This window comes from Prinia subflava, chromosome 15 (assembly GCF_021018805.1).
Source record: "Prinia subflava isolate CZ2003 ecotype Zambia chromosome 15, Cam_Psub_1.2, whole genome shotgun sequence".
NCBI lineage: Eukaryota > Metazoa > Chordata > Aves > Passeriformes > Cisticolidae > Prinia > Prinia subflava.
Genome location: NC_086261.1, coordinates 3,711,796 through 3,736,969, shown reverse-complemented (window position 1 = coordinate 3,736,969; position 25,174 = coordinate 3,711,796). Strand labels below are relative to the sequence as shown.

The following is a 25,174-nucleotide window of genomic DNA, read 5'->3' as shown; positions in this document are numbered from 1 at the left end:
CATCATTATTTTACTGAAGGGGATGAAGTAGGTGCTTTAGATAAATGGCAGCAACTTAAAACGTGTTTCAGAAAATAAATTCACTTTCTCTCCATTTACCTGCTAGCGTGACAAATTAAGAAAGAAGAGTATAAAAACAGAGCAGGAGGGAAAGCAGTGCAAAAGCTAACTGAGGTGATGCAATGGGCCCTTACCCAAACAAGTGCGTGAACAGAGATTCCTGGAAGTCCTCCTAGTCAGACACAAGCCCAGAGCACTGCACATGCCAGACTCCTCTGGAAATCCATGTGCAGAAGATCCACCTATGCTAAAATCACGTCCCTTTCCAAGCACTGGGCGCTTGGCCATTTGGGAACTGACACAATGTCTGTTCATTTCAAAGCACTCTGAGTCCACCGGGTACTGAAGGGCTGAGTTCTGCTGGGCAGAGCACTGCCAAAAAACACCAGCAAATCAACTCCTGCTGAAAGGAGATGGGGAGAGAGGCTTTTTCACAGAGAAGTTCACCCTCTATATCCATGTTCTTCTTGTTCTAGTCACCTCATCAATACCAAAGAAAAGCTTTAATGAATACTTTTAAAAGGATGGGTACTATATAGTATATGTATACAGTAATGTATTTGTACATTACACTTTGTACTCTACTCTGCAGTATACAAAGCCTTTTATATCTCATCTCAACACCAAAACAGTCCAACTGTTTTCGTGTGGTCAAGAACCAGTGTGTTTACTGCTCCTTTTGCCCCTGTTAAACCCAGCTGCTTTGTTTAAACCCTGGTTTTTGCTCAGTTTGGGTAAACAACTACCGATGGTACCTTTGAAAATGGGTATTTTTATGCAGTGTTTCCAATGCTCCTTAATGGCTACGTATTTGAGATCTACTGAAGCCTTGGCTCATCCACCTGTGCTGAGACCACAAACACGCACTGCAAACGGGAGTTCGGGGATCCTCTCCCAGCATCACCTGCCGAACCACGGCGGGCAGAACCACCAGGCCGCCTCTCTCTGGGCAAGCTTCGACTAGCCGAAAAGTCCTGGAAAAGTCACCGGTACGCTGGGAAACGGGAAAATAAACCCTGCTCCGGGTGACCCCGTGCGCAGGGCTCGGGCTGTCCGCCTCCCTCAGGCGCTGCCGGGAGCGCGGCCATGAGGGGCCCGGGCCCACCGGGGCGCGGCCGCAGCCGACCGGGCAGAGGTTCCCTGGAAAGCCCCGAGTGTTTGGCGGCGTCTCGGCCGCCCGTGGCCACCCCGAGCCGCCTCCTCGCTCTTACCCGCGGCCGCTCTTCCTCCTCCCTCGGCCGCCATCACTTCCTGCGGGGCGGCGCGGGCAGCCCTGAGGGCGGGCGGGCCGGGATGGCGGCTGAGGGGGCAGAGGACGGCGGAAGGCGGGGAGCGGAGCAGAGGGGCCGTGCCGGGCCCGGGATGGCGGCTGAGGGGGCAGAGGACGGCGGAAGGCGGGGAGCAGCCGGGATCGTGCCCGGAGAGGCGAGCGGAGCTGGCTGCGGGCTCGGGGAATGCCCTCAGCCCCCGCCATCGAGGCACGGCCTTGGGAGAGCGCCGGCCCACGCTGCGTCTCGACTCGCAAAACTTCGACAAAAAGTCCCGATTTTTTATTTAAAAAGCGACAGAGCGACAAACCATAAACCTGGCTCCAATTTGTGTTAACGCGGGCGGCATGAGGCAGAAGGCTTAGGAGGGGAAAATAAGTAAAAAAGTAACATTTTTGTAGCGTTCTGCACTGACCGCTGTTAATCTCAAAGAGGTTTTTGGAAAACCTAAGCAGCTGCCTGCCGTTCATTACCACAAACCATAAAACCGAGGTACAGGGGCTGAAACCAATACACAATTGTCAAAATTAAAAGTAGAATTCAGGAGGTGACTCAGGGCAGCCTTCATACCCCCATAGTACTGTCTCTCAATTATATTTAAAATAACAGATACAAGTATCAAAGTCACAGAGGTCTAAAGTACACGGAAATCACAGTACGTGTGCAAAGAAATAAACTCACCTTCGCACTCTGAGCACCCAGGTACACTGCTGTGACCAGGAGACCCGACTCAGTAGGGATTCCATTGCCTGTCAGCACAGTGACCAAAACTCCTCAGCATTGCTCCTCCTTTCAAATGCTTTAAAACACGCAGTAGAGTAAATTCGTAATTTTTTTTTCCCTGTACAGGACAAAGCGATTTCAGCCCATACACTGATGCTCCAAAGAGCAGATGTCACATCACCACACCTTGGTGACCCTCAGTGGATTTTGGCTCATGCTCACCATCCCTTGAAGCTTTGTGCATTCCAGCTCACCCACAGCCCAGAGGTTTGGCCCTGCTGTGCTCCAAGGTTTGATTTGATGCAGCAGGAAAGACAGGGAGCTGAAACCACACAAGTGCTGTTGGTGGGATGACAGTGGTTAGCTGATAAAAGATTCAAGAGAAAAGATACAAAAGAAGGAGGGGAAAAAAAAAATCAACCAGAAAATGTGATGATTAATGGTGAGCATCAGCCCATACCAATAAATGTCAGAGACCAAGTTTCCCCAGCCTATTAGAAACTTCCTGGCCAGCTAAAACTCATCCATTTTCTTATCAGCAGAGGTAAGCATGTTACTGTTCAGCCCAGCAATCTGTTAGTTCTAGCTATTTTGCATATTAGCTGATAAATAATTAATTAAATTGTGTGTATCCTGCTTGCAGAGTCTCTTTGTGCTGGTAAATGATGCCTGAAAAAAGCAACCTGTTGATCATGAGTTGCATGTGCCCTGCTAAGTCCTTTCTCCCCATTATAAACAAAAAATTAAATTAAAAAACCTGTCCATACACAGACATCAATTTGGATAATACCGGAAGAAGGCCGGAACGGATATTGTAACAATTACAATGATATTGTAGCAGCTTGGCTACATTCAATTCCATTACAATTTTTTCCATCAGTGCTGAGCCATAGGTACAAATCAAAGGATTCAATTGCCAAAGAACCAAAGTAAATAATCAAACAACATAAAATACATGACAATTTCTATCCAAAACCAGACACTGGCACAGCTTACCCAGAGAATCTGTGGCTGCCCCATCCCTGGAAGTGTTCAGGGTCAGGCTGGATGGGGTTTGGAGCAACCTGGGATAGTGGAAGGTGTCTCTGCAAAAGAAAACCTGAGTGAAACAGCCAGTATATTTTTCCATTTACCATGTCTATGGATTTTGTTGTAGAAGAGGCCTCATTCCCCAGGGAACAGTGAGCTTTACACTGAAATATTTGTATCCTCTCTTTTTGTTACATCTCTTTCTATCTACATAAAGACCAGCTTCACTCTTTCCTGAGGACCATTTATTTTTATTAGAATGGAAAAGAAATATGGAGTGTTAGCTCCTGAAATTTCTATTTAAAGTCCCATTATAGTTTAGTGTTAAATAGCATAACAGCTTGATTTCTCCCCCCTCTCATTAAGTGTTGAACAGCTGAGATAAAAATTGGAATATATTAAACACTTCCACTTCACAGTTTAAAACACTGGTCAGTGCCTGCCAATAATAAGAAATAAAAGAAATATATGTAAGTAATAATAAAAGAGATAAAAATTAAAGAGCTGTTTCTAAATGAAGGGCCATATTCTGTTCTTCTTGCCATCTACTAAAAAGCTACTCAAGCAGTGTGCTGCCAGCTCTGCGGTGTGGTCAGAATGCATTTGCAGAAAATATAATTTTCTCTTACTCAGCAGTTCAAACAATTTTTGGAAGTATCAGGCAACTGTGCAGAAAAATATTCAAGGTGATAACCAGGATTTTCATAGTTGAGTTGCTTCCATTTCTTCCCTACCTCAAGATAAGTGCTGTGCCAATCACACCCGTGTGTAGCAAGAAGAAAAACAACCAGTGTTTAGCTGAGTCAGCTGTGTCTGTGACTTGCCCTCAAATAGCAAGGGCTTGGATTCTTAATTATGGATGGGGAGACTAATTTGCACAGACCTCAAATATCCAGTGACCCTCAAATCCATTGTTTTGGGCACAGATACACATGGGAGTGCTAATATTAAAGCTACAATCATACTCTAACAAAAATTTCAAGAGTGGCTTCAACTTCAGCTGAAGAAATGTTAGAGGAAAGAAAAGGTTTCATTTCTGAATAATTTCTGAGTAAGACCTAATTCAAAATTTTCAGTTCTTGTTTTTACTCTGTGACACAACTGCAATAAATGCATTATTCCTCCAAGTATACTGCCATGCACACAAAGCTTGGGAACATGAGCACTCAATCAAATCAGTGCAAAAAATTAATTTCAGTGGTCTCTGTCAAATTCCTGGTTTATTTAAACCACTGGCATTTCTCCCACACTTGCACAAGCATTTACCAACACTGGAAAGGTCTCAGAATCTTTACTTCCAATTCAGCAAACATCTGCATATGAAAAGGGCCTAACTTAACTACTGAAGACAATACTTCTCCCCTTCTCCAAAATTCTATCAGCTTCTTCATAAAGGCTTAGTGAATTAACCTTTGCTACTCTGTATTTTTTCTACTTCCTTTTGCCAGCTGTAAAAACTTTAAAAACTAATACAACATTCCAAACAGATCATATCAGTTGTTTCAGAGTGCATGGAACTAATAGAATTACATCTCCCCTCTGGAAGAATATCTAATGAAATACCTAATATTTCACAGCATACAAGCAATACCTTTCATGTATATGTATGTATAAAGCAGCTCTCATGTCCCAAAGAAAATACAGAGTCTCACTCTGGAAATTAATTAGCAACTACAGACATTAAATCTTGCCTTATTCCTTACAAATTCTTTGTTCATTAGACCACCCTGTACTTAGATTTTTTCCTAAAAAAAACCAAAACAGCACAAATCAAAAATAACTATGAGAAGACTGGTATGTCATTGCCCTTTTCAGAATCATAGGAAGTGTTTTAATGACTTTAATGGTCAAGCAGAGGAATTAATGGATAAAAATCTGGATTAACATAGGAGTATGAAGGACTGTAGAATTTTAAAACTGATTCAGTGCTGCCAGTGGCAGGTTTTCCCTTCTTTAAAGCTGCAGAAAGATCTGTTTCCTGTATTAGAAGCTCCCTTAGCCCCAGCAGCCAGCAAAAGTTAATTCTGCAAGTTGTGTTAGGGGAAGCAATGGATGGTGGAATCAGAGGCTTTTAAATGAGGAGAATCTACACATTTTTTTGTGTCTCAGCACAGGACAATTTAAATGACAGACACAGGTCATAGCTCCAAACCTCATTCAGCCACCACCCAACCCAAGGGATTTCTTCAGAGATTTTTCTCTTTTCCCCCAAGGTCTCACAGTTACCAGCTCTCTTGAGATAATGTAGTGGCTTTCTATTCTTAGCTTATTTCTCCCCTCCCTCTCTCTCTCTCTCTCTCACACACACACACACACACACTTCCTACTCAAAACAAGACCCAGTGAAACCCTCTGCCCACATAGTTATAATTCCCAAGAGAACTTGCATATGCTTTTGTTTTGGGCAGTGACAATGTGCATATGTTTTGATTTCATCCCCCCCCCATTGGCTCTCGGGCTCCACTTTAATGAAGACAGACCAGCTATTAAACTCACCAGTTTCAGCAGGATATAACCCAGCTTCTAGAGTTCCTCTGACCTTGCAAGTTGGAGTGAGATTTTCTAACATGTTGCCTGTTAATGGATATTACCAAGTCAATGTTTTGGGTTAGCAAATACACACATTTTCCTGTTAGTGTTTGGTTTGAAAAGTGTACAGTGCTTGGACTCTTTCATAACAAGCTTGAGATAAAGGTCAAGAGTAGTAAATCAGATAAGTGCTGTGAAGAGGAACAGCAGAGTTACCCCTGAGCTTAAGTTAGTAAGAAAAAGCTCAAGAACTGTGGAAATGGACAGATAAGTTTTTGTAGTTGTCATTCCTCTCCATTAAAGTGAGCTACAACTGCTAAAAACAGAATATCCACTGAGATATAATAAAACTGATTCAATTAATTTTCTGTTTACTTGCAGATAAACAAGTGATGAAAAATGTTGCTGGATATTTTCCAAGAAATTTCTTTAAGCTTTTCCTCTTCTTCCAAAATATTCCATGCTTGGGAAAGGAATGAGTTTGAGGCTGTCCCAGTCAGACAGCCTTCTATCTTTAATAGAGACGTAATCATTTTTGCTTTAAAAGTTACATGAGTCACAAATCACCCCTGTCATGTGAAGCCAGACTCATCACAGTTAGGAGAAAAAAGGTGCCCCAAATGAAGTTTGCCACAGATATCTGAATTATAATACTGTTTGGAACTGAAAGACAACAAAATTCCACCTTCCAGAGCATGGATTTCAGGGACTCAAAATCCAACACTGTGGTGGTGACTGGTAAGATTTTTATTTTATTATTTGAGCCAGAGATGGTATGCATGCATGCTTGATCTTTGTCATAAACAGTTTCCTGGAGGGAAAAAGGAGAAGCAAATGGTCATAATAACATTTCCAAATGGAAAATAACTTGCTGTGCCTTCCTAAGAAAAATCAGATGCATGTCAGAGGAAACAGACTGCAGTCTGCCCTCCTTACTGCCATCCAGTTTGGTTTGTTGTTCATTCTCTCCATGTTTTAATCTTTGTTGACATTCTCTCTGATCCAAACCACATAGCTCAAGGCAGTGCAGGCTACTATTAGATAAAGCTTACCCAAAAGACGCTCTGAAGCAAGAAAACCAGGTTGCATCACAATGTCATACAGTCAGTGTCCAGAATTAGAGCAGCACATGGCAACTTTCAGGGGCTCAGTTTCATGGCAAGGTAAGGGACTTTTAACAGGAGATGCTGCCTCATCACTGCTAAACTAAACCATTCCATTTAAATATACCAAAGGAACATGCCTGAACATGCAGCACAAGGGACCAAATTTGGAGTTTCTCTTGCTGGCTCCAACTACTGCAGCATCAGAGAGGCAGAACCAGCAGCTCAGAGAGTGCTGAGCTTTAAAAGGTTAAAGCTCCTAAGGAATGCTGCTGCTCGATGTTCCTCTTGTTGCCACTGGCTCATCTAAGGGCAATCATTACACATATCTTGACATGTGAGTTGCTGGATAATTTTCCACTGCAGGTCATCTGAGGACATAGGAACGAGGATGAAGCTACATCAAAGAGATTTGCATCTTGCTGTTTTCAATTAAACACTTTTTTTTTGTTAATAGCTGCAAGATGGGCAGAACTAGTCAGGCTTGCTCCAGACGTTAACTGCAGATGAGCTGGATGGGAGTGCAGGAAAGGGGAGAGGTATTTGCTAACCTCCTAAAAGGCTGACAGTCTGGTTCTCTCCTATGATATTTATGGCACATAGCCTTGTTGGGAACACTTCTTAGCACCCTGTTAGTTTTTCCTCTCTTTAAATCACTATTTATGTCCAGAAATCTCCTTGGTCAAAAAGCTTTAGACTAGTTAAGACACACGTGCATCTTTAATCTACTACAGAAATTATCACAGCATGTCACTGTCACATTTTCACCTGCTCAGAATATAAATCTGCTGGCAGGGAGCCCAGTTTATTATATGGAGCCCAGGAACATTGAGCCAGTTACCTCTCCACATTGCTGCAGGTATTGCAGTAAAACTCTCCTACATTTAGTCATTTCTCGTAGCAATTTTATCCTAAGCAGTAGCTTCTTAGGGCCACCACTGACACAAGCATTGTGAGCTACTTAATAACTTGATTATAATTCTGCAGTTCTGCACACACAGGTACAGAAGCTTGTACAACTACAGCTCCAAAATGGAGCAGATGTCACCCCAATTTTGCTCTCAAAGCAGAGTGGGACTAATGGGGTTTTATGTTTCCTGGAAATGTGAAATGAGCACTATTTTCTTTGTTCCCTCCCCACAGGAGAAACTCAAACCTGGAGAAAATACTGTCAAAAATATAAGCTTTTCATAACATTAAAGAGAAAAGATGGAGCAGTCATGAAATAAATATTATCAAATTAAAAAATGCTTAAAGTCTAGCACTAATTAAGCTGTCACAAGCCTGCATTTAGGCTTAATTGCCTCCACATACAAGTAGCTTTCACTGTGCAAAATGGCAATCATCTGCTGTCAAGTATTTACTTGTCCATTTAAGGATTTTAAATATTTAAGAGTTATAGCATTAAAACAATTTCACAAACTCATTTTCCTGACAGCTAGGATCTAGGACTTGGCAACATTCTGGATTGAGAACATTAATTGAGATTAATAAAGATAGTGGGAGTTTTCCATCAAACTTTCTAATGACAAAATGCCCATCTGCTCAAAATTAGGTCTTTTCCCTTTTTATTAAAAAAAAATCCTTTCACAAAAAATATGCATAAAATTGAATGTAATAATTTGGAGTCAAAGTGTTCTTTCCCCTTTTCTCCTGTCTTTTCCTGGGGAAAAAAGTGAAATAAAACATTTTTCCCAGCATCACAAAAAAACACATTTTCCTGGATAGAAAACTGTAAGTTTTCATTACGTGCGATTAAAATAAATCACAATTTGAATAAATTTTACTCTTTCAAACATTTTCATTAAATATGCATATCTTCATCTTCATGAGCTTTAACAATAAGAATGATGCATTAACTGTGACCTCAGAGTATTTAATACCATAAATTTTAGTAGTGGTATTTCTATGGATGGTGATCCTTCCCCAAAATCATCATTTACATGATCTGTCCTATTGGTTCCACTACATTTAACCAGCTCTCTGATAAGAAAGCCTTGACACGAATGAAGATTGCAGGATTAGTCCTTTTATCAGTGAATATACAAACTGAAAATACTATTCCTTAAGTGTTATAAAAGCTAAATCCTATCTAAAAAACCCAACCTCCATAACCAAAAAATAGGAAGATAAAGATCAAATATGTGTCAGCACTTAATCTGCAATTGCAGAATAAGCACAGGTTAAAAACATCTTTCTTTCTTTTCAGGTTTTGGTCCCTTCAGACAATACCTGGTTAATTCTAGCTGGGAAGCAGTGAAGGTAGGCATTAAAAAAAAAAAAAAAAGAAAAAGGGAGGCATTTTATTTTTTAGACATCCCAACACAAACTGGTTTTAGGCCTTCCATTCCCTTTTCATGACTCATTAAACAGAATTGTGCCTCATGGAGCAGACACCCAACATGCAACCAAGAGGATAATGAAGAAATGAAATGTTATTTTACTTGCATTATTTTTTTGGTGGTATTTAAGCATTTCAAAATATTATTCTTTATTTTAAAAATTTATTTTTACCCCGTATTTTAAAAAATTATTTTATTTTGTGCCTTCTCTACAACTATTGCATGTGCCACAGGTTATGTCTGTCTTCAGTAAACAGATAATCTCTCCTAGCACAGTTCATTTTATCCTGTCTGTGTGACAAGTGCAGCCTATTGAGTTCTCACTGCCTGCTTCAGGCACACAGAACCTAAACTCTGCCAGTTCCAAGTGTGAGTTCACATTTCAGCTTTGGCTTCCACTTTCAAATGACAGTGAAGTCTACAGTTAAATTGAAAACAAGGTCATTCAGAGGGGTTTTTTTCTTCCATACACCTTGACTGGCAGCAAAAAGTCTCTGATGCAGTCTTGAAAATTCCTGCTTGTTTCCTAAATCTGTACATTAGAACAAATTTAGCTGGGGGATACAAAGGCATGGTTTGGATACCTGGCTTTCAGCATCAACTGATTCATTCTCCTTGTCACAGACAACAGCCTTTCCTGGAGTTCAGTTACTCTCATAAGGTACCTATGAACAGAGTTATTGTGAGAGGCTCTTTCACATAAGATTTTAGTTATCCCAGGGTAGAAAGAAGGTTACACAATGAAATCTGAAACTAGTGGGGGAACAGTCAAAGTAGTAAAATTAAATTGGAGCATTGGTCCAAAATGTGCAAGAAATGACAGATAATACTGGTAAAATGGAAAGCAGGACATGTAAAACAAACCAAGGAGACTGTGTTCTATTATGAAGGCTGAAACAAGTCCATACATTTTTTAATTCTTTTGGACACTGAAATGAGAAACTCAGCTATGGGAAAGTATTAGTAATGACAGAAAGGTGATGCCTCTACAGGACTATAACCATAGTACAAATTTTGGTGACAGCTACTGAATATCTGTTTTGAAAATGAAGTGCACTCAAGCCAAGATGATTGAAAAACAAGGAGCCAGTATGTTTTTCCAAAGACCATATAGCAAGCTGTAGCAATTCCACCAAAACCTCTTTTCTAGCTTTGTTGGGTGAGGAATGCTGAGTGCAGCTTGGTGTTTGGTAGAATAAACCTATTGCCCCCTCCAAGTCATGAGGGATGTTATCCTTGTAGGCTAACAAGAAACAAAAATACTTCTGTGATACCTTTCCACACCCCAGTCATGACAGGAGACCCATAAATTACCTTCACTCCAACTTGACATGTGCCCTAAACCACAAATATTTGTCAGTTGACAGTGTTCTTGCTCATTATTTCCTGATTCCTATTGGTTCTAATTTTGGGTGCAAGATCATCCTCTTCTGGCTGAAAATAGAGCATGTTCTTTATCTGCAGGGAAAACAGCCTCGAGCGAGAACACACAGAGGGGATGAGTTGTTTGTAACAATGCCATGAGCTGGCTACACCAGGGAGTTACATAACAAGGGCCACAGCATTCCATAACAAAACAGATGTCAGTCCTTGTGCATGGAGGAGAACAAATCCATTTCCCTCTGATGTGGCACCCCCTATGTGGAATTAATTTGTATTCAGACCGGGAATGCTGCTTTGGTTTCCTGCTACCTGGCAAAGGTGGTTTATTCAGGCAATTCAGAGAACCTTGCTGCAAATCTGGAAGTACTTTGAATTCCAATAGGCTTCTCCACACTAAATAGCAATCTCATAGTATTGTTCCATTGGTTTCATTCATAGGAATAGCCCTTGGATCTTCAGAAATCTTATGCACATATATTAAAGATAGCAAAATTTAGTATTTACATATGGAAATAATCCTGTCTTGGCTTGGGGTACATGCATGGATCACTGGAGTGACATAAAACCCTCCTGCCAAGTCTCTTTGCTGTGAACCACGCAAGTGTGCACTCAAATTCATCCTCAGGAACGTGCTGAGCAGCCAGAACAGACCTACTAAATATGACTAGTCAGGCTTAATGCCTTTGTAGCATTACCAGAACTATCCTAATTATTACCCCAAAATTAAGTAGGTGCTTATCAAAAGCCTGGACACCACAGCACCCTCAGCGATGATGTAATGCTGATACATGCACTCTTAAAAGTTCACATCCCAGAAGGGTCCTCACACCAAAAGCATCTGAAATCCTGTAAAAATACATTTAACAGTTCCAGTGTCCTAATTCCAAAGCATAGCCTCACTCTCCATACGTTTGTAATGGATCCTTTGCCAAAGAACCACGGCTGCCCTCTGTGAGCAATACTTGCTCTTACTCACAACTGCTTCCTTAAGCTCCTCCACAAGATGCTGCTGATGGGATCTACATTCTACAAATCTCTATATCTACTGGTTTTAAAAGAATATTTGTCCTGAATTTCCTCTTTGAGAATATGAAGATAAAATTTTCCAAGAATGTGAAGAACACCTCACTGTTTTTGCATGGAGCCACATTCTCATCAGAGCACAAGACTCATTCAAGGCATTCATCAGCATTGCATTCTTCATTTATGGAGTTTTTGTTCCTCAGCAGGTACCCCTCAAATGTTCAGGGAAAAGGAGATCAAATGGACCCAAAAGCACAGACAAATTTGTCAATTCAAGGTCATAGAGAAAAGCTTCAGAGCTATTACCTACACCATCACCTGACCCAGCATGGTTGTCTAGCACTAGGACAGCTTATCCTTTAGAAACCTGTCTCACTAAGTTTTTCATGGTTCTTATGACTTCATTCACCTGAAATACCCTTGTAAAATATGCACAAAACCTCTGCCAGCAACACTTAACTCTGGAAGTGCAGGATATTCTCACTAAAGGAAAACATCACCAGGTATTTGCTCTGCATTTGCTGACAGATCACACTGAGTTACCACCATGTGTTAGTGCTGCAGCACCCCATGGGACCTTCAGAATCCCAGATCCCCTGATTTATTTATTCCATGCTATAGATTGATGGTCCCATCTAATAACCCTGGACCCAACCCTGTTGCTGCATCTCCTCCAGAAAGTCCTGTCTGCAGCTTGGCAGCCAAATGACCTATCAGGGCACTCCACCATCAAGGTCAAAGTCCCCAGTTAATAGGGCACAAATGTAAGTTGAGTGACAACATTCATAGTAATTAAACTGTTAGTGCAAAGAACAGGTCACATTTCCAACTGCTTCTGGGAACTATGTCTGCTATCAGGAGATGGGGATCAGATCTCCCAGTGCAGTTTTTCATCCGGCCACTGAGCACGTGGTCTTTGGAAATCTGTCATTTAATCTGTCTCTCTCCCTCTCTGCTTCAGTTTCATCGTCTGTGGAACAAAGACATTAATATTTAGTGCCTTCATTTCTGTTTTGGAACTTTCTTACATCTCTGAAGTTTTAAGAAGGTTATCTACAGGATTAGGAAAAAAAACCAACAACCTAAAACAACCAAAAACCCAAACCAAACACATAAACAAAACCCCACTAACCAGCCACACAAAACACCTTTGTTTGCCGTGTACTTGCAGTCTGGCTGGGGCAACTGAAACCTTCTGGTTTCCTTTCTGCACCAACACAAGCAGTTCACAAGATTAACACAGGCAACCACTTTCCCAGCAACCCAAATCAGTTGTGAGAGCTCAGGCACAATCAGTGATGTTTTCCAGAGTTTTCCAGAAGTTCAAGCTGTTGCCAACACACAGTGCTTCCAGCACCAGCCTGAGCTCTTGTGCCAATCACTTCTCTTTGGACCAGAACACCAGCGGACCAGGACCACAACCACAACACACAACAGCTCAAGGTCAGCAGCTGATGATGCTGGATTTCTTCTCCCTTCTTGAAGAACTTCCCAAAAAAGAACCTCATGTTTTCTTTTGGACCACTTTTCCCACTAAACTAAAACTTTTCTCTCCTTTGAAATTTCCTTTCCTGTTTCATCTACAAAAGACAGGCACTTGTTTACTGAATTCACTCACTAGTGTGAGCTCTAGTTTCCAGGTGCAGTTACCTTCTTCTAACCATCTTCTCCCACATTAAATGCAAAATTGGTTCTGGTTAAGGCTGAGACAAGGAACAACCTTTTTTTTATTTTGCTCCATGTTTAGACAACATCTGGTGTAAAGGGTGTAAACCCATGGCTGTGGTTGTTAGACAACACAGTAATGCACATTATTGACAACACACTGAAATTGCCTAGGACATGGAGAACCATCTTCTTTTGACACAAATTCTCAGCCATTTGCTATTGGCCAGCTTCAGTTTGGTCCCGCACAAAAGTACTTCTGTGTGCTTCTGCCATGACAACTGGTGACAACAGAATGTCTCAACCCAGAGAGCACGAGAGGAGAACAGCATTACAGCTGGCTTTGGATATCCATGTTCTGCACCAAAGTTAGGGGTTGTCAAGTCCTCTAAGCCCTACAGTTTAAAAGAAATTGTGAACCAGCTCAGGTTTTCTTGTGTGGAGGCTCAGGCACAGTACAGCATTCTTCAGCAAGATGATGCAATGGGTTCTCAAAGACTGTCAGTGCCCACAGGAAAAAAGGCTGGCACTGTTCTCCAAATGTGTTTACTTCCCTGCAGGCATTGTTTCCTTGCTTGTGTCAAATAGTTTATTGAGCACAGCTAATCAATGCTTCCGCTGACAAGAAAATTGGAACAGTTTATATAGGAAGTGAGTGTTGAAGGGCAGATTTCCCAGAACCGTGGGCCTCATCCGCATGGGTATCCTGAGTGAGAAACAAAAACCTGAGAACACAATGACACAGTCACAGGTCTCTTGGACTAATCAGGTACCTCCACTTTTGCCTGTGCCCCCTTAAAAATTTAACCTGTGCCATGCTTTGGTAGTGGTTTACTCAAATGGAACAGGGATTTTCAATCACCATTCTACTTTTCAGGGACAAAACTTTCCACCTAAGATGAATTCCTTCTGCATCCCGCCACTGCAGCTGCTTCCCTTCTGCTGAGGCCTATGCCTTGTTTGCTAGCCCTGTTCCACTGACAAAATCATTTCAAGTCACTTCCATGTGACATTTATTCTCCAGACATCTTCCAACCAGCAGGGCAACCTGCTGCTTTTACGGGTGCCTTTGTTCCATTCACATCAATTCTGGGCATAATTTTTTCTTTGGGAAAATTGGTCCTGTGTGAAAATTCCACTGTACATAAATGACAGAGAAATAACATCTCAGTGACATTTCCTTTTACTAGAGAAACATTCTAGACCAAGAAATAAATTAAACTCATTCTAAATGTGACTTCCTTGTGTTGACAGTGACCTTCAGCACATCTTACCTGAACCTGGTAAGCCAGCAGATCTCGTGCCCTGGAGTGAAGTCATGCTGAAGGTGGATCCTCCTTGGTTTTGTCTCTTGACAGTGCAGTTTTTCCACCAGATCTTTCAGAGAACCACCTCTTACCTACAGCAAAGCCTATTTAGATGCTTTCAAGGGTGGAGCTTTTCTAAGAGATGCTGTCTCATGGTTCCCCAGGGACCAGTCCCAAAGCAATAACCCCTCCCACCCACTGGAGACTGAGCATCTCCTTGGAAAACACAACAATGGCTCCACACAGACAGACATTAACAAACTGTTCAGCTCATTTTAGTCTCTACCAGTTAAAAGAGAGGGACCAACCACAAAACAAATCTCATTGCAGACCAATGTTCAGCAACCATGGGCTGTGTTGCTCTTTCAGGTGTTTCCTCAGTTGAATCAGCCCAGTTTCTTTATCACAGTCAGAAATCCAATGTTCCTTCAAGTCCTCAGTGGCTTTTTTGTAAACACAGGAACTGTCCAAGAGAGGCCTTGGTGAAAACATCGATCTCCAGATCATGCAGCTGCCAGTGGTTTACCAAAAAGCAAAGGAACAAGTCTGCAAGATATGGACAACTCTTCAGCCACTGGTGGGTAATGATGAATTTACACAGTTTCCTCCCATTCCCTGAATACAATGAAAAAACCTCCAAGAGAGTATTGCAAAACATCAAACAACTCTGGAAAGTGACTAATGAAACTGTGATCAAGGTTCCAAGCTGAAATCCGGAGCACACACTAATTAGCATGCTGGTTTAACCTCGTGCCAGTTAAACAGCATAATTGATGCTGAACAAAGGAAAGGAACATATCTACCACAAACTGCAAAAAAGGTACTGCAGCTCTGCAGTCCTGACTAAACACAACAAAAACTACAGCCTAATTTGGTTCTCATTTATAATCCCTTATCAAAGTTCTCTTTAGACATGAGCAAGACTCCCCACCTCGAAGCCAGTAATTCACATAATGTTTGGCACTTTTGCATCACCATGTTTTTAAAAAACAGGTCTCATTTTTAATTTCCTGTTATTCACTCTGGTGGGAAAAACCAGCTTACAGTTCACGTTGGGCTGGCTTCATCCGCCACAGCGCTCATCATCCTGGAGCAGTGTGGGAAGAACAAAGGCTACCAGGAGAGGGATGCTTGTGGTTTTCACCCAGAAGGTGCCTGCTGCATGCTAGATGGCCCAGAAAAGATTGAATCTGCAATTAATATGAAGTCTCTCTGGAAAAGCATCTCAGTGGAAGGCATTGATATCATCCTTTCCAGAGATGCGGGAAGGTAAACGCCGCTTATCAGGGGCTCACAGAAACAACTCAGCTCCTTTAACCTTAGGGAATCTTTGCCATGACATCTTCTCCAACATAAACCACTCTGAAGCAAAGTCCTCAGAGGGACAAAAGTATGAAATTGGGATGAATTTAAATTTTATGTAAAGCAACCTTCATGAAAAACTACAGCCAGTAGATATTTTTTCCATAGATTTGTAAATTCCAAAAGAAACAAGTTCCAACATAGCACACCCTGTGATGAGCAACTCCAGTAAACCTCAGCTATTAAGAGTCTGAAAGCAATACTGACTAGTAGCAGATTTTAATCTATTTTTCTCATCTGGGAGGGATACAAAATGTAAATAGATACACTGGAGAACAGCAATTACAGGTACTGTTAGAACCAGGCCTGTGATCTCATTATGTGTTCCAGTAGCATTGAAGCAATTTTCTACTATGCTATTCTTCACTGGAAAGGAAAACAAAACAATAATTTTTACTTTATTTTAAATAAGAATCAGCTAATATTGGCCCTTAAATTCAAGATTTGCACCTGAATTTTAAAAGGAGGAATGAGAAGAAAAATCCTTTTAGACAGGGAGGTTTTATGATTTAAGACAAAAACTGTGTTACATGGTTGTAATTTCCAGCAGGGTGTGTAACCTCTCCCACCCCACAAGAATGCCTGTCTTGTGATTTTTTTTTTTTATTTAAAGTTCTTTGTGGGTGGGTGTCTGAGAAACCAAACCATCAGATAAGCAACATTTGTTTCTCAAACTTGGTTTATTTCAGCATTTCCTTTATTCACTAAGCAAATATGTTCTTAATAATTTCATAAACCAGATCTGGTTTGGCTACTTAGAATATTTAAATTTAAACAAGGTTTACTGAGCCTTAATTCAGGTTTCTGGTTTTGTTTTGTTCTCAATATTGCAGGTACATCTGTGATTACACCTACTACACTTCTCTGTATTATGGCAATGGAAGAGCTGCTTTCATCCACGTCCCTCCATTATCTGAGCGGGTAACAGCAGAATTTCTAGGAAAAGCATTACAGACCATTATCTTAGCAATGTTAGAACAGTGTGGGGAACAAAGCGAGATGGATTATAGAGGGGAAAAATGATGACTTCTTAGAATGTAATTCCTTACCTCTTAAATGAAGCAGATCTAAAGATTATTTAAAACCCACACACAAAGGATTTTACAGCCCATGTTATTTTCACTGAAATTTCCTTGCAAAACCCAACCAATCATTTGCATCTCTTAGAAAAGGCTTGAAGGGAAAAAAACCTGAGTGATTGGCTTAATCTGGACTTTTCCTGAGGGAAACAAAAGCCTGTTCCTCAAGCACCATCAGTAAAAAGGACAAGAGACAAACAGAACAGCACAGGCAGCTCCTGGGGCTTTGGGCCACCACTGAGCCTTGTTTTAGTCAACATGTTGATGGCAAGAGTCTGAGGAACTGGAAACGCCAAGGTAATGCTGGTTTTCTTGCCACTGGCTTTTCCAGTGTTACAGAAAGCTGAAAACCAAGTGCTGGCTGGCTGAGTGCCTCACATGGGGATTGCTCTGCAGGTAGATGAGTAACTAACAATGCTCACCTTATTCACAGGAACCGCCTCGTGCAAAACTGCTCAAATCTCAGCCATGAAGGATCCAAAAGCTCAGTGTCTCTGGATGAAAATGCTTTTGATTTCAACCAAACAATGGCAGTACTGACTCCTATTAAGAGTAGCTCAATTAGATGCAGCCAGAAAGGGCAGAGGAAAACCAAAGCAGCTTTACTCTGAGTTTTCTAACCTGTACTTGCTTTGCATAAGGAGCAACAAAATCAGAAACAAGCAAATGCATACAGAATTCTTTTATTTAACTTAAATCATGTAGTACTGAAACTACTAGAAAAAAGCAGAGTAAGAGAAACTAAAGGAGCCTTAGCTTCAGCCATTCAAAATAGACAAAGTTTCTTCTTTTCATAATGTAAAGAATCCCGAGTATATCGCAATAACAGGAATAAATTCTTACAACAGAATATACAAAAACATTTTGAATTTTTTTTTTTTATCTACTGATTCATTTTAATATAAACACAGGAATTTCTTTAGGAATAATTTATACACAGCAAGTCTTTTTATGTAATAAATTGGCCATGTTATTGTTTAATTTTCTCTTAAAAAAATTTAAGCAAGAAAAATTGGAAAATGTATTTGCAACTGCATCCATTCCTTAGCACTTTCTAGTTTTTTGTCCCAGAGGTAGACAAACTCTGGCCAATCATTTCATCTCAAAACCTCACTGGTTCAGAAAACAGAAGAAGAGAAAGGTGTCCCTGTCCACAGCAGAGAGGTCGGATCTTCAAGATTTTTAAATAACAATAAATAGGGACCCTGCCTTGCTCATTTCAACAAAGCTTCCAATGGTGCTCAACATCTTTAGAGGCTGCACAAAAGCATTTAAAGTGATAAGAAATTTGCAAAGAGTTCTTCAACAGTCATTACCAAAACCACCTTCCCTCTTTCCCTTGTGCAGTCGCATCCCTCAAAGCACGAGGGCCCCGTGGCGCAGGTGCTGCGCGGCCCCGAGAGCCGGGGAGCAGCAAACCCTGCTCTGTTTCCCCGACCAGTGAGGTTCCTGTCATCCATGAAGGTAACTGCCCTAGACAGCAAAGTGAAATGACCAGGTAAGATGATCCCACCCCAACCAGAGGGCTCTGGAAGACCAGGATACTGAAGATACAGAACATTTTCCCAACTCCTTTACTCACTCGCTGTATACTGGGTCACAAAGCTTGGGCGGGACGGGGGAGAGGGACAAGCCATGAACTGGACAAGTCAGCGATTCCTTTTTGGCATATTGTAAAGCTAACTAGTAACTGGTACCATGGAAAAACTGATCACAGACAGACACACCCACACACAGACACAGAAAAGTGCCCTTAAATTATATTTTAGGCATTTATAAACTACAAACATTTTATAAAATTATTCTATGTACTTACAAAACGCAATGAAACATTTAATTAGTTCTTGTAAACCAGATCTTCGTCAACTGACTACCCGTAATCTACTGGACTTAAAGCCCTATTGAAAATGCTAATCAATGGTTACTAATCAACAGAACACATACCCAAAAAAATATATATGAGCACACACACACATATGCACACACACAAACTAGTGAAGTCCTAAGGTACTTGCAAAACAGGCCGACTGCAGGCGAGACCGATCCGTACAGGCCGATGACCAACCACCGCCACGCTCCTGGTAAGGAACTTACTGCTCCAGCTGCCAAGTCCAGAGGTTCATTTACAGGTACCAACCACCAGAACTGGGACACCTGAGCGCTGAGGCTATCCCACAGATTAAGCTCAGGATACTACCTCAAACTTCTGCCAAGCCCTGTGTCTCTGTAAATCCCCACTGCTGCGTCCTTTGTTTTCAGGTGTCTCCCCACAAACTCCTCCGTGCTGACTGACCTGGCTGCTCTGCATCAGAGGCTGTTCAGCACCTCTGAGCAACCACTTCTGAACCAAGGTGTCCTTCAAAGCCCTCCTGTCTACTTGAGTTCTGTATCTTCAGCACCCCTGGCCACTTGTGTTGTTTCTACACATCATTCTTCAATCCTTGTCTACACATCTACTCATGGGTTTAAGTTGCAATATCTGGCTTTATCACTGGTTAGTAAGGAGTGGATCCCTTGCACCTTCCTCCACTGTTGTTCAGCCCAGTGATTGAATACACGGTTGACAAACAAAATAAGAATAACAGGAAACAAGTGTTACTTGTACTAATGGAATGAAAAGGGTTTAAGTATATATATATCTATATTATAGATATACATATGCAGATATATATATGTATATATAGATATATATGTATGGAGTTACACCAACAGTAGGAGTGTTGTTCACTTCGACTCGGATCGTACCCAACACCCCTCAGCAGTTCCCAGAGGGCCTGACAGCAGCTCCCTCTGGTCACCAGTCGTCCTGGGCAAACTGGGCTTTCTTTCCTTTGTTTTACGAGACCAAGAGGAGCACCAGTGCAGCCGCACCTGGAACCACACAGCACCTGGCACCAGCTGGGAGGAGCAGGGGCATCACACAGGGCGGCTCCGCGCCTTGCACCGCGCTCGGCTGCCGCCGCTGGTTCATCATCCCCCCAAGGAGCGCCTGATTCAGCTGGGGCTGGCACAGCAGCCGTGCAGCCACACCACCTCCTCTGCCACGGGCACTCTGCACTGCCAGTCAGGAGAGAGCTGCAGCCGAGCCCTGCAGTCCTGGCCCTGCTCCCCTCGGCGACGCCAGCTCGTTATCCCACTGCGTCCAAACGTCTCGGTGCCATTCGTCACAATGCTGGTTTTCAGGGCTGGGTGGGCTTTTGTGTTTAATTTATAAACAAACTGGATTACTTTAACTTTATTCAAACATAGCTGAAGTTCTAAATAAATTTTCCATACCAGACAAGCCAGTGGTCTCAGGGAAGAACAACATTACAAACCATATTATGACTCTATCAAGCCAACATTAATTCTCAGTTGTTCACATGCACAAACAACTCGATTTACTGTCCAAGGGAAGTCTGCATGAAAAACCCATGTGAATAAAGCTATTCAAAATGCACAAAACACAACAAAAAAAGCTATGGAAACAAACAGAACAAAAAAGGAATCAAGCTTGAATTGCAAACACAGAATGCAACGGTATCATGAAGGTGGTTTGGTCCAGGAGAGCTGACTGCCATCACGCACACGGACGCAAGGCCTCGTGGCTGTCTTCTACTGAAGTGCTTTTTGAAATGCTTCTCGTGATGCTACGTCATTAGTGTTTCTTCCTAATGCATTGTAAAACCACCTATGTACAATTCTACAAACCAGTAACTCGGACAGTTTTAACAAAACCCTCCTAGCCAGCTGAAAGATCTGAGGATCTCCAGTTGTGGTAATCAATATGTGCAAGGGAGGGGAACAGCCACTGCACCCAAAGGTCACTAGAACATCAACATGGAAAACCAAACCAATCTAGTAAAAACTTCCAATTTTGCTGGTTTCTCAGGACTAGGGAGAAACGCTCCCTCCAAAGACAAACTGTAGTAATTGATCACAGCACTATCCAAGAGGCCGGGTACAACTCCAAGTAGCCAAGCACCACATTACTCAGATACCACAACCAACACCTGCACAAACAGCTGCCAGAGCTGGAAAAAAAGGAAACATTATACAGCAAGTTGATGGCAAGCTCGTGTTAGTCCTGTGTGCTTGTAAACCAGTTACACGCTTTCAGAGGGCAGTTAAAATTTGATGGCTGGTCCATCAGAATCCACAGTTATTATGCATATAAACAGGGGAAGAAAAGGGAACTGACTTTTTACTGGCACATTAAAAGAAATCAATTCAATGTTAGTTTTGAAAAAAAAGTTTTAAAAAAAATCAGTGCTCTCATTAAAGAGAAGCAGCAAAGACCAAAGCTGTAAATTTGATGTAGTATTATCATCAGGCAGCCTGTGACAGGTTTTAGTCAAGAAAGCAATGCCATCACATATGAGCCGATTTATTTTTGGGTTCTGATTCAGCCAAATACCTTTTTGATGTTTGTGACATCTGAGCAAGAACTGGCAGGAATGACTTAGTCCATTCTACAGGACAAACAGAAAGACCACTCCCTTTAGTATTTCTTCTGGACCTTCAAACATTGTAAACATTTGATTTCTGTAACAGATTTCAGGAAATACTCACAATTTGAAGTTCCCATATGGGGTCAGCATTTCCACTCATCCAAACGTGCAGCGTTTTGCTGCTGACCCAAGGGCTGCTGTGACAGCACATTAAAAAGCCCCTGTGTTTCCTTAAAGAACGGTCACCCTAAGTCAGACAACTCCTGGATTTCTCCTCACAACAACGGATTTTAAAAAATCAGAGAAACCCCTTGGAATTGAGGCAAATATTCTGAGGTGACCCTCTGTGACAGGCAGTGACTGTTCCCCTCCAGAACCTAGAGCATGTGGTATATGGAGTGAGAGGTTACCAGTATCAACGGCATTTATTGGCTGCTGAGAAATGTGAGATGTATTTTTTTTATATACACACATATAAAAAAATAAGAGTGAGGTAGATAAATGTTTGAAAAAAAAAAATCAAAAACTGTCCCCCTGTCATACTCTAAAACCCTTATCTCAGTATTTAAATTCATTATGGGGCATCTCTACAGTGATTTAAACTGATATCACAAAAATAAATAAAAAATCCTACATAGAATACCTTCTTAATTAACTTTTTTGTCTTTTTCATTTTCAAAGGGAAAAATAACTATGGGACAGAGGCAAGAGAAGATAATGGGACCTAAACTACACAAGCAAAAAGCACTACAAACTTTTAAAAATCTCCAGTCAAAACTAGCAATCAGTATATTTTAACTCATTGTTCTTACTCAACAGATTTGAACATTTCCATCCCAGAACCACCTCTTCCTGCCATCGTTTGGTTGGATCAGTGCTAAACAAAGGCCTAGACTGGAACTAAGGTAAGATGAGCGACTGGTACGACTCCTTGGGTGTCGACTTCCTGATGGCCCCTCCTTCCCCTCTCACCAAGGCTTCTGCAACTGAGCAAGCTCACTCGTCTTCTTTTGTTCTGAGGTTTGGTCTGTGATTTAAGCCACAAGCGTGGACTTGTACAGGTTTCCATAGCTGCCAACACTTCACTGTTTGCCAGCCAAGCCGCCGGCCCCAGCTCCGAGCTTCCCACCAGCCCCACGGAAACGGCGCGGGGCCTTCCCTGGGGATGGGGGTGGATTTCTTCACCAGGGGTGGGAAGGGCAGCCCAGGTGCCCTCCAAAAGGGATTCCCTCCATGAGGGCTTCCCCATCAGGAAGGTGAAGAGCTGGGGTTGGCTGGAGCCAGGGGTTCGACAGCCACCCTAGGAATGCCTGGCATCGCCAGCTGCACCTGGCACAGCTCTTGTTCACAGGTGGAAGGGTTGAAAGAATCTTTTTAAGGATCAGTGACCCAAAAGCCTGGTGTCTGCTGTTGTACCCAACGAATAATTTAAAAAGAATACATGTGTGTGTGTGTGTCTGTGTGAGGATGGGCGGGTGGATGTGTGCCACGACCAGAACAAGCGGGGAGGGCAAGAGGGGTAGGACCCTTGTACAACAATGAATATAAACACTGAACAAGAATGTACTAAATAGTTAACCTTTTGTTTCTGACCTGAGTTTGTATCACGCCTTGCACTGTAAGAGACTCGCGTGCTGTCTGGGCAGAGGTTAGTGGGAAGGAAGGAAGGAAAACTGGGGCTTAAAAACACCACAGCACTGCCAGAGTGTTCCTGTGCAGGGTGTCCCTTCTTTCTCCTTGTCCCCCTCCAAAGCCCTGCAGCCCACACAGCCAAGATGTTGTAAAACAACTAATGGGAAGGAGAAAAAAAAAAAAAAAAAAAAAAAGGAAATGTATTTATAAAAAGGCATTAAACAGTTCATGGCAAATCATATGAAAGGTATCAGTTACTGGGAAGGAGGAAGTAAAAGTTACACACTATAGTACAAAGCATAAGAAAATTTGTTGAAGTGGAAGGGAAGGGAAGGAGGGCAGACCTGAAGGTTTTCATAGATTAAATCCACAAAGATAAAGAACAAAAAAAATAGCAGCTTTTTTCTGTACAGACATATAGATGAGTATCTGAACCGTAAGAAAGTTATAAAAGTGACACAAAAGACAATGTGTATGCAAATGATCCATGGTCTAACATAGAACTGCAAGACCCTTCGAGAAGTCTTAATAATAAAGAGAAAAGGTCAACAAAGCATCATATACTTGAATCCGGTTACTGCGTTTTTTTGTCTTCTCCAATTTATGTTTCTAGGTGTTTTTCCTTGCAAGCCTGTGAAGGAAGGCAGGCTGCAGCGATGGAGGTCTCAGCCGCTCACATTCAGGTTTTTCAGAACTCATTTTTGGCGGGCGGTTGACTTTTTTTGTACGAAATGCACGTGTTTGTTTAGCTCACCACTGCCAGTTTTGTCCAGAATTCACTGGGATGGGGACAGGGGTGGAGGGAGGGCTGGTTCTTTACCCCATCCCTTTTATCTTCTCCATCACAAGAAAAAAAAATTTAAAAATCACATTTTGTCCAGTTTTGAAAAAAGATCTAGACAATTTGACTTTTTTTAATTTTTTTTTTTAAATACCAGTGCATGACTGAATAGACATATTGGTCAGCATCTGTTTTGAACAGAGCAGTTGATTACTGTGCTCCTTCCATGACTACAAAAAAAAAGAAGAAACCAAAAAAACAAACGAAAACAAAAAACAAAGTTCTTTTTTTTCCTTTTTTTTTTTTGGCAAAATTTGGCAGCGTTGAAAATGGTAACAGCCTTGGACGAATGATGGCCCTTTTTTATTCTTTTACATGTTCCTAAAAAGATTAAAGAGCAACATTAAAAATCCAGTCTTTTTTAGTTTAGGGTTTTTTTGTGTGTGGTTTTTTTGTTTGTTTGTGGTTTTTGTTTGTTTCTGTTTTTTTTATAAAGACCTACAGTGTGAGGCAGGTGCTTGCAGGGGCACCGGGAACCACCTGGCCTGCGATATCTTTGATCTGATAAAAGTGCCGTACGGTTGAACTTGCACGCAGATATGTTTCCCATTATGAAGCAAAAAGAGAGACAGAAAGAAAGAGAAAGAAGAGATGAGAGAGAAGAGAGAGACATCAGATCTCAAGTTTTCTGTTGCTATTAAGTGTTAACATTAAGAGTTTTAAAAGGCCAACTGTGTGCCCCATGACTGGAGTCCTTGACTGAAACGAACATCTGCTTGCATATTGAAAAAAAAAAAAAAAGAAAAAGACGGTAACTTGTTTACTGAAAAAAGGGTTCTCCCAAGTGCAGCTATGGCAGTTCTGAAGATCCACTGAGGTACAGTAGGCTTTTGAATCTATTGTGATTTCTTTCTGTCTTCCCCCGATGCCTGTGTGTGTGTTATGCTCCGAGGATCAGCAGGCCGAGGACTGTGGCAGCGGCAGGGCCCTCTCGTTCTTGCGGCCCCCGTTCATGTGCGCGTACGGCTGTCGCTCCTCGAAGCTGGCCCGCAGCACCACCACGCCGGGGCCGTTCTCGGCCTTGTGTCCTGAGTGCTTGTCAGTGGGTTGCAGGGTGGAGGAGGGGTCTAAAGGAATGCTCTCCATGTTTTCAGTCTCCAGGTCAAGCTCCTCTGTGTCCGGAGGCTTGTTCTCTTCACTGTAGAAGAAGGAGACCTCTTTGAAGGCTGGGTCCAGCTCGTCTTTGATGCTACCGATGATTTCCAGGAAGGAGGGTCTCATTTTGGGGTTGTACTGCCAGCACATGCGCATCAGTTCGAACCTGGGCAGGGAACACACAGGAGAAACATTTACTGAGGTGTTTCAGGGCCATGACTGGGTCAGACCACGCGTTTTAGAGAATGATTCCATTCCGAGGGAAGCCAAAGTGACAGAACTTTCACAGGCCGAGATCCCCAG

The 25,174-nt window shown here is 42.0% G+C and overlaps 2 protein-coding genes across 4 annotated transcripts in view; one reads left to right on the top strand and one right to left on the bottom strand.

Moving 5' to 3' along the window:
* The first annotated feature begins 199 nt into the window (after positions 1-199).
* On the top strand, positions 200-18,055 carry PGPEP1L (pyroglutamyl-peptidase I like). Of its 2 annotated transcripts, XM_063412808.1 has the most exons (8): positions 200-1,049; positions 2,178-2,595; positions 5,991-6,347; positions 8,922-8,974; positions 14,893-15,009; positions 15,472-15,701; positions 16,628-16,715; positions 17,307-18,055. In XM_063412808.1, the coding sequence occupies exons 3-8, from the start codon at positions 6,305-6,307 to the stop codon at positions 17,343-17,345; spliced, it is 570 nt and encodes a 189-aa protein (XP_063268878.1). In that variant the 5' UTR covers positions 200-1,049; positions 2,178-2,595; positions 5,991-6,304; the 3' UTR covers positions 17,346-18,055. The 2 variants fall into 2 exon arrangements, with proteins under 2 accessions (XP_063268878.1, XP_063268879.1); XM_063412809.1 differs by lacking the exons at positions 200-1,049; positions 2,178-2,595; positions 5,991-6,347 and having other exon boundaries at positions 8,600-8,974; positions 14,380-15,009; positions 16,628-18,055.
* The window catches only part of IGF1R (insulin like growth factor 1 receptor), a 169,204-nt gene continuing 161,570 nt past the window's right edge, over positions 17,541-25,174 (bottom strand). For both annotated transcript variants that reach the window (XM_063412802.1, XM_063412803.1), the window contains exon 21: positions 17,541-25,037. In XM_063412802.1, the coding sequence (XP_063268872.1) occupies positions 24,671-25,037 (367 nt within the window). In that variant the 3' untranslated portion in view covers positions 17,541-24,670. The remainder of the gene's footprint in view (positions 25,038-25,174) is intronic.

Bases quoted from the DNA above. Each gene is read 5' to 3' on its own strand.
- PGPEP1L (XM_063412808.1), top strand. From the start codon at position 6,305: ATGGATTTCAGGGACTCAAAATCCAACACTGTGGTGGTGACTG. The intron at 15,010-15,471 runs GTGGGTAATGAT...GGGAAAAACCAG, and splicing joins GGACAACTCTTCAGCCACTG to CTTACAGTTCACGTTGGGCT. The intron at 16,716-17,306 runs GTAACAGCAGAA...CCTTATTCACAG, and splicing joins TCCCTCCATTATCTGAGCGG to GAACCGCCTCGTGCAAAACT.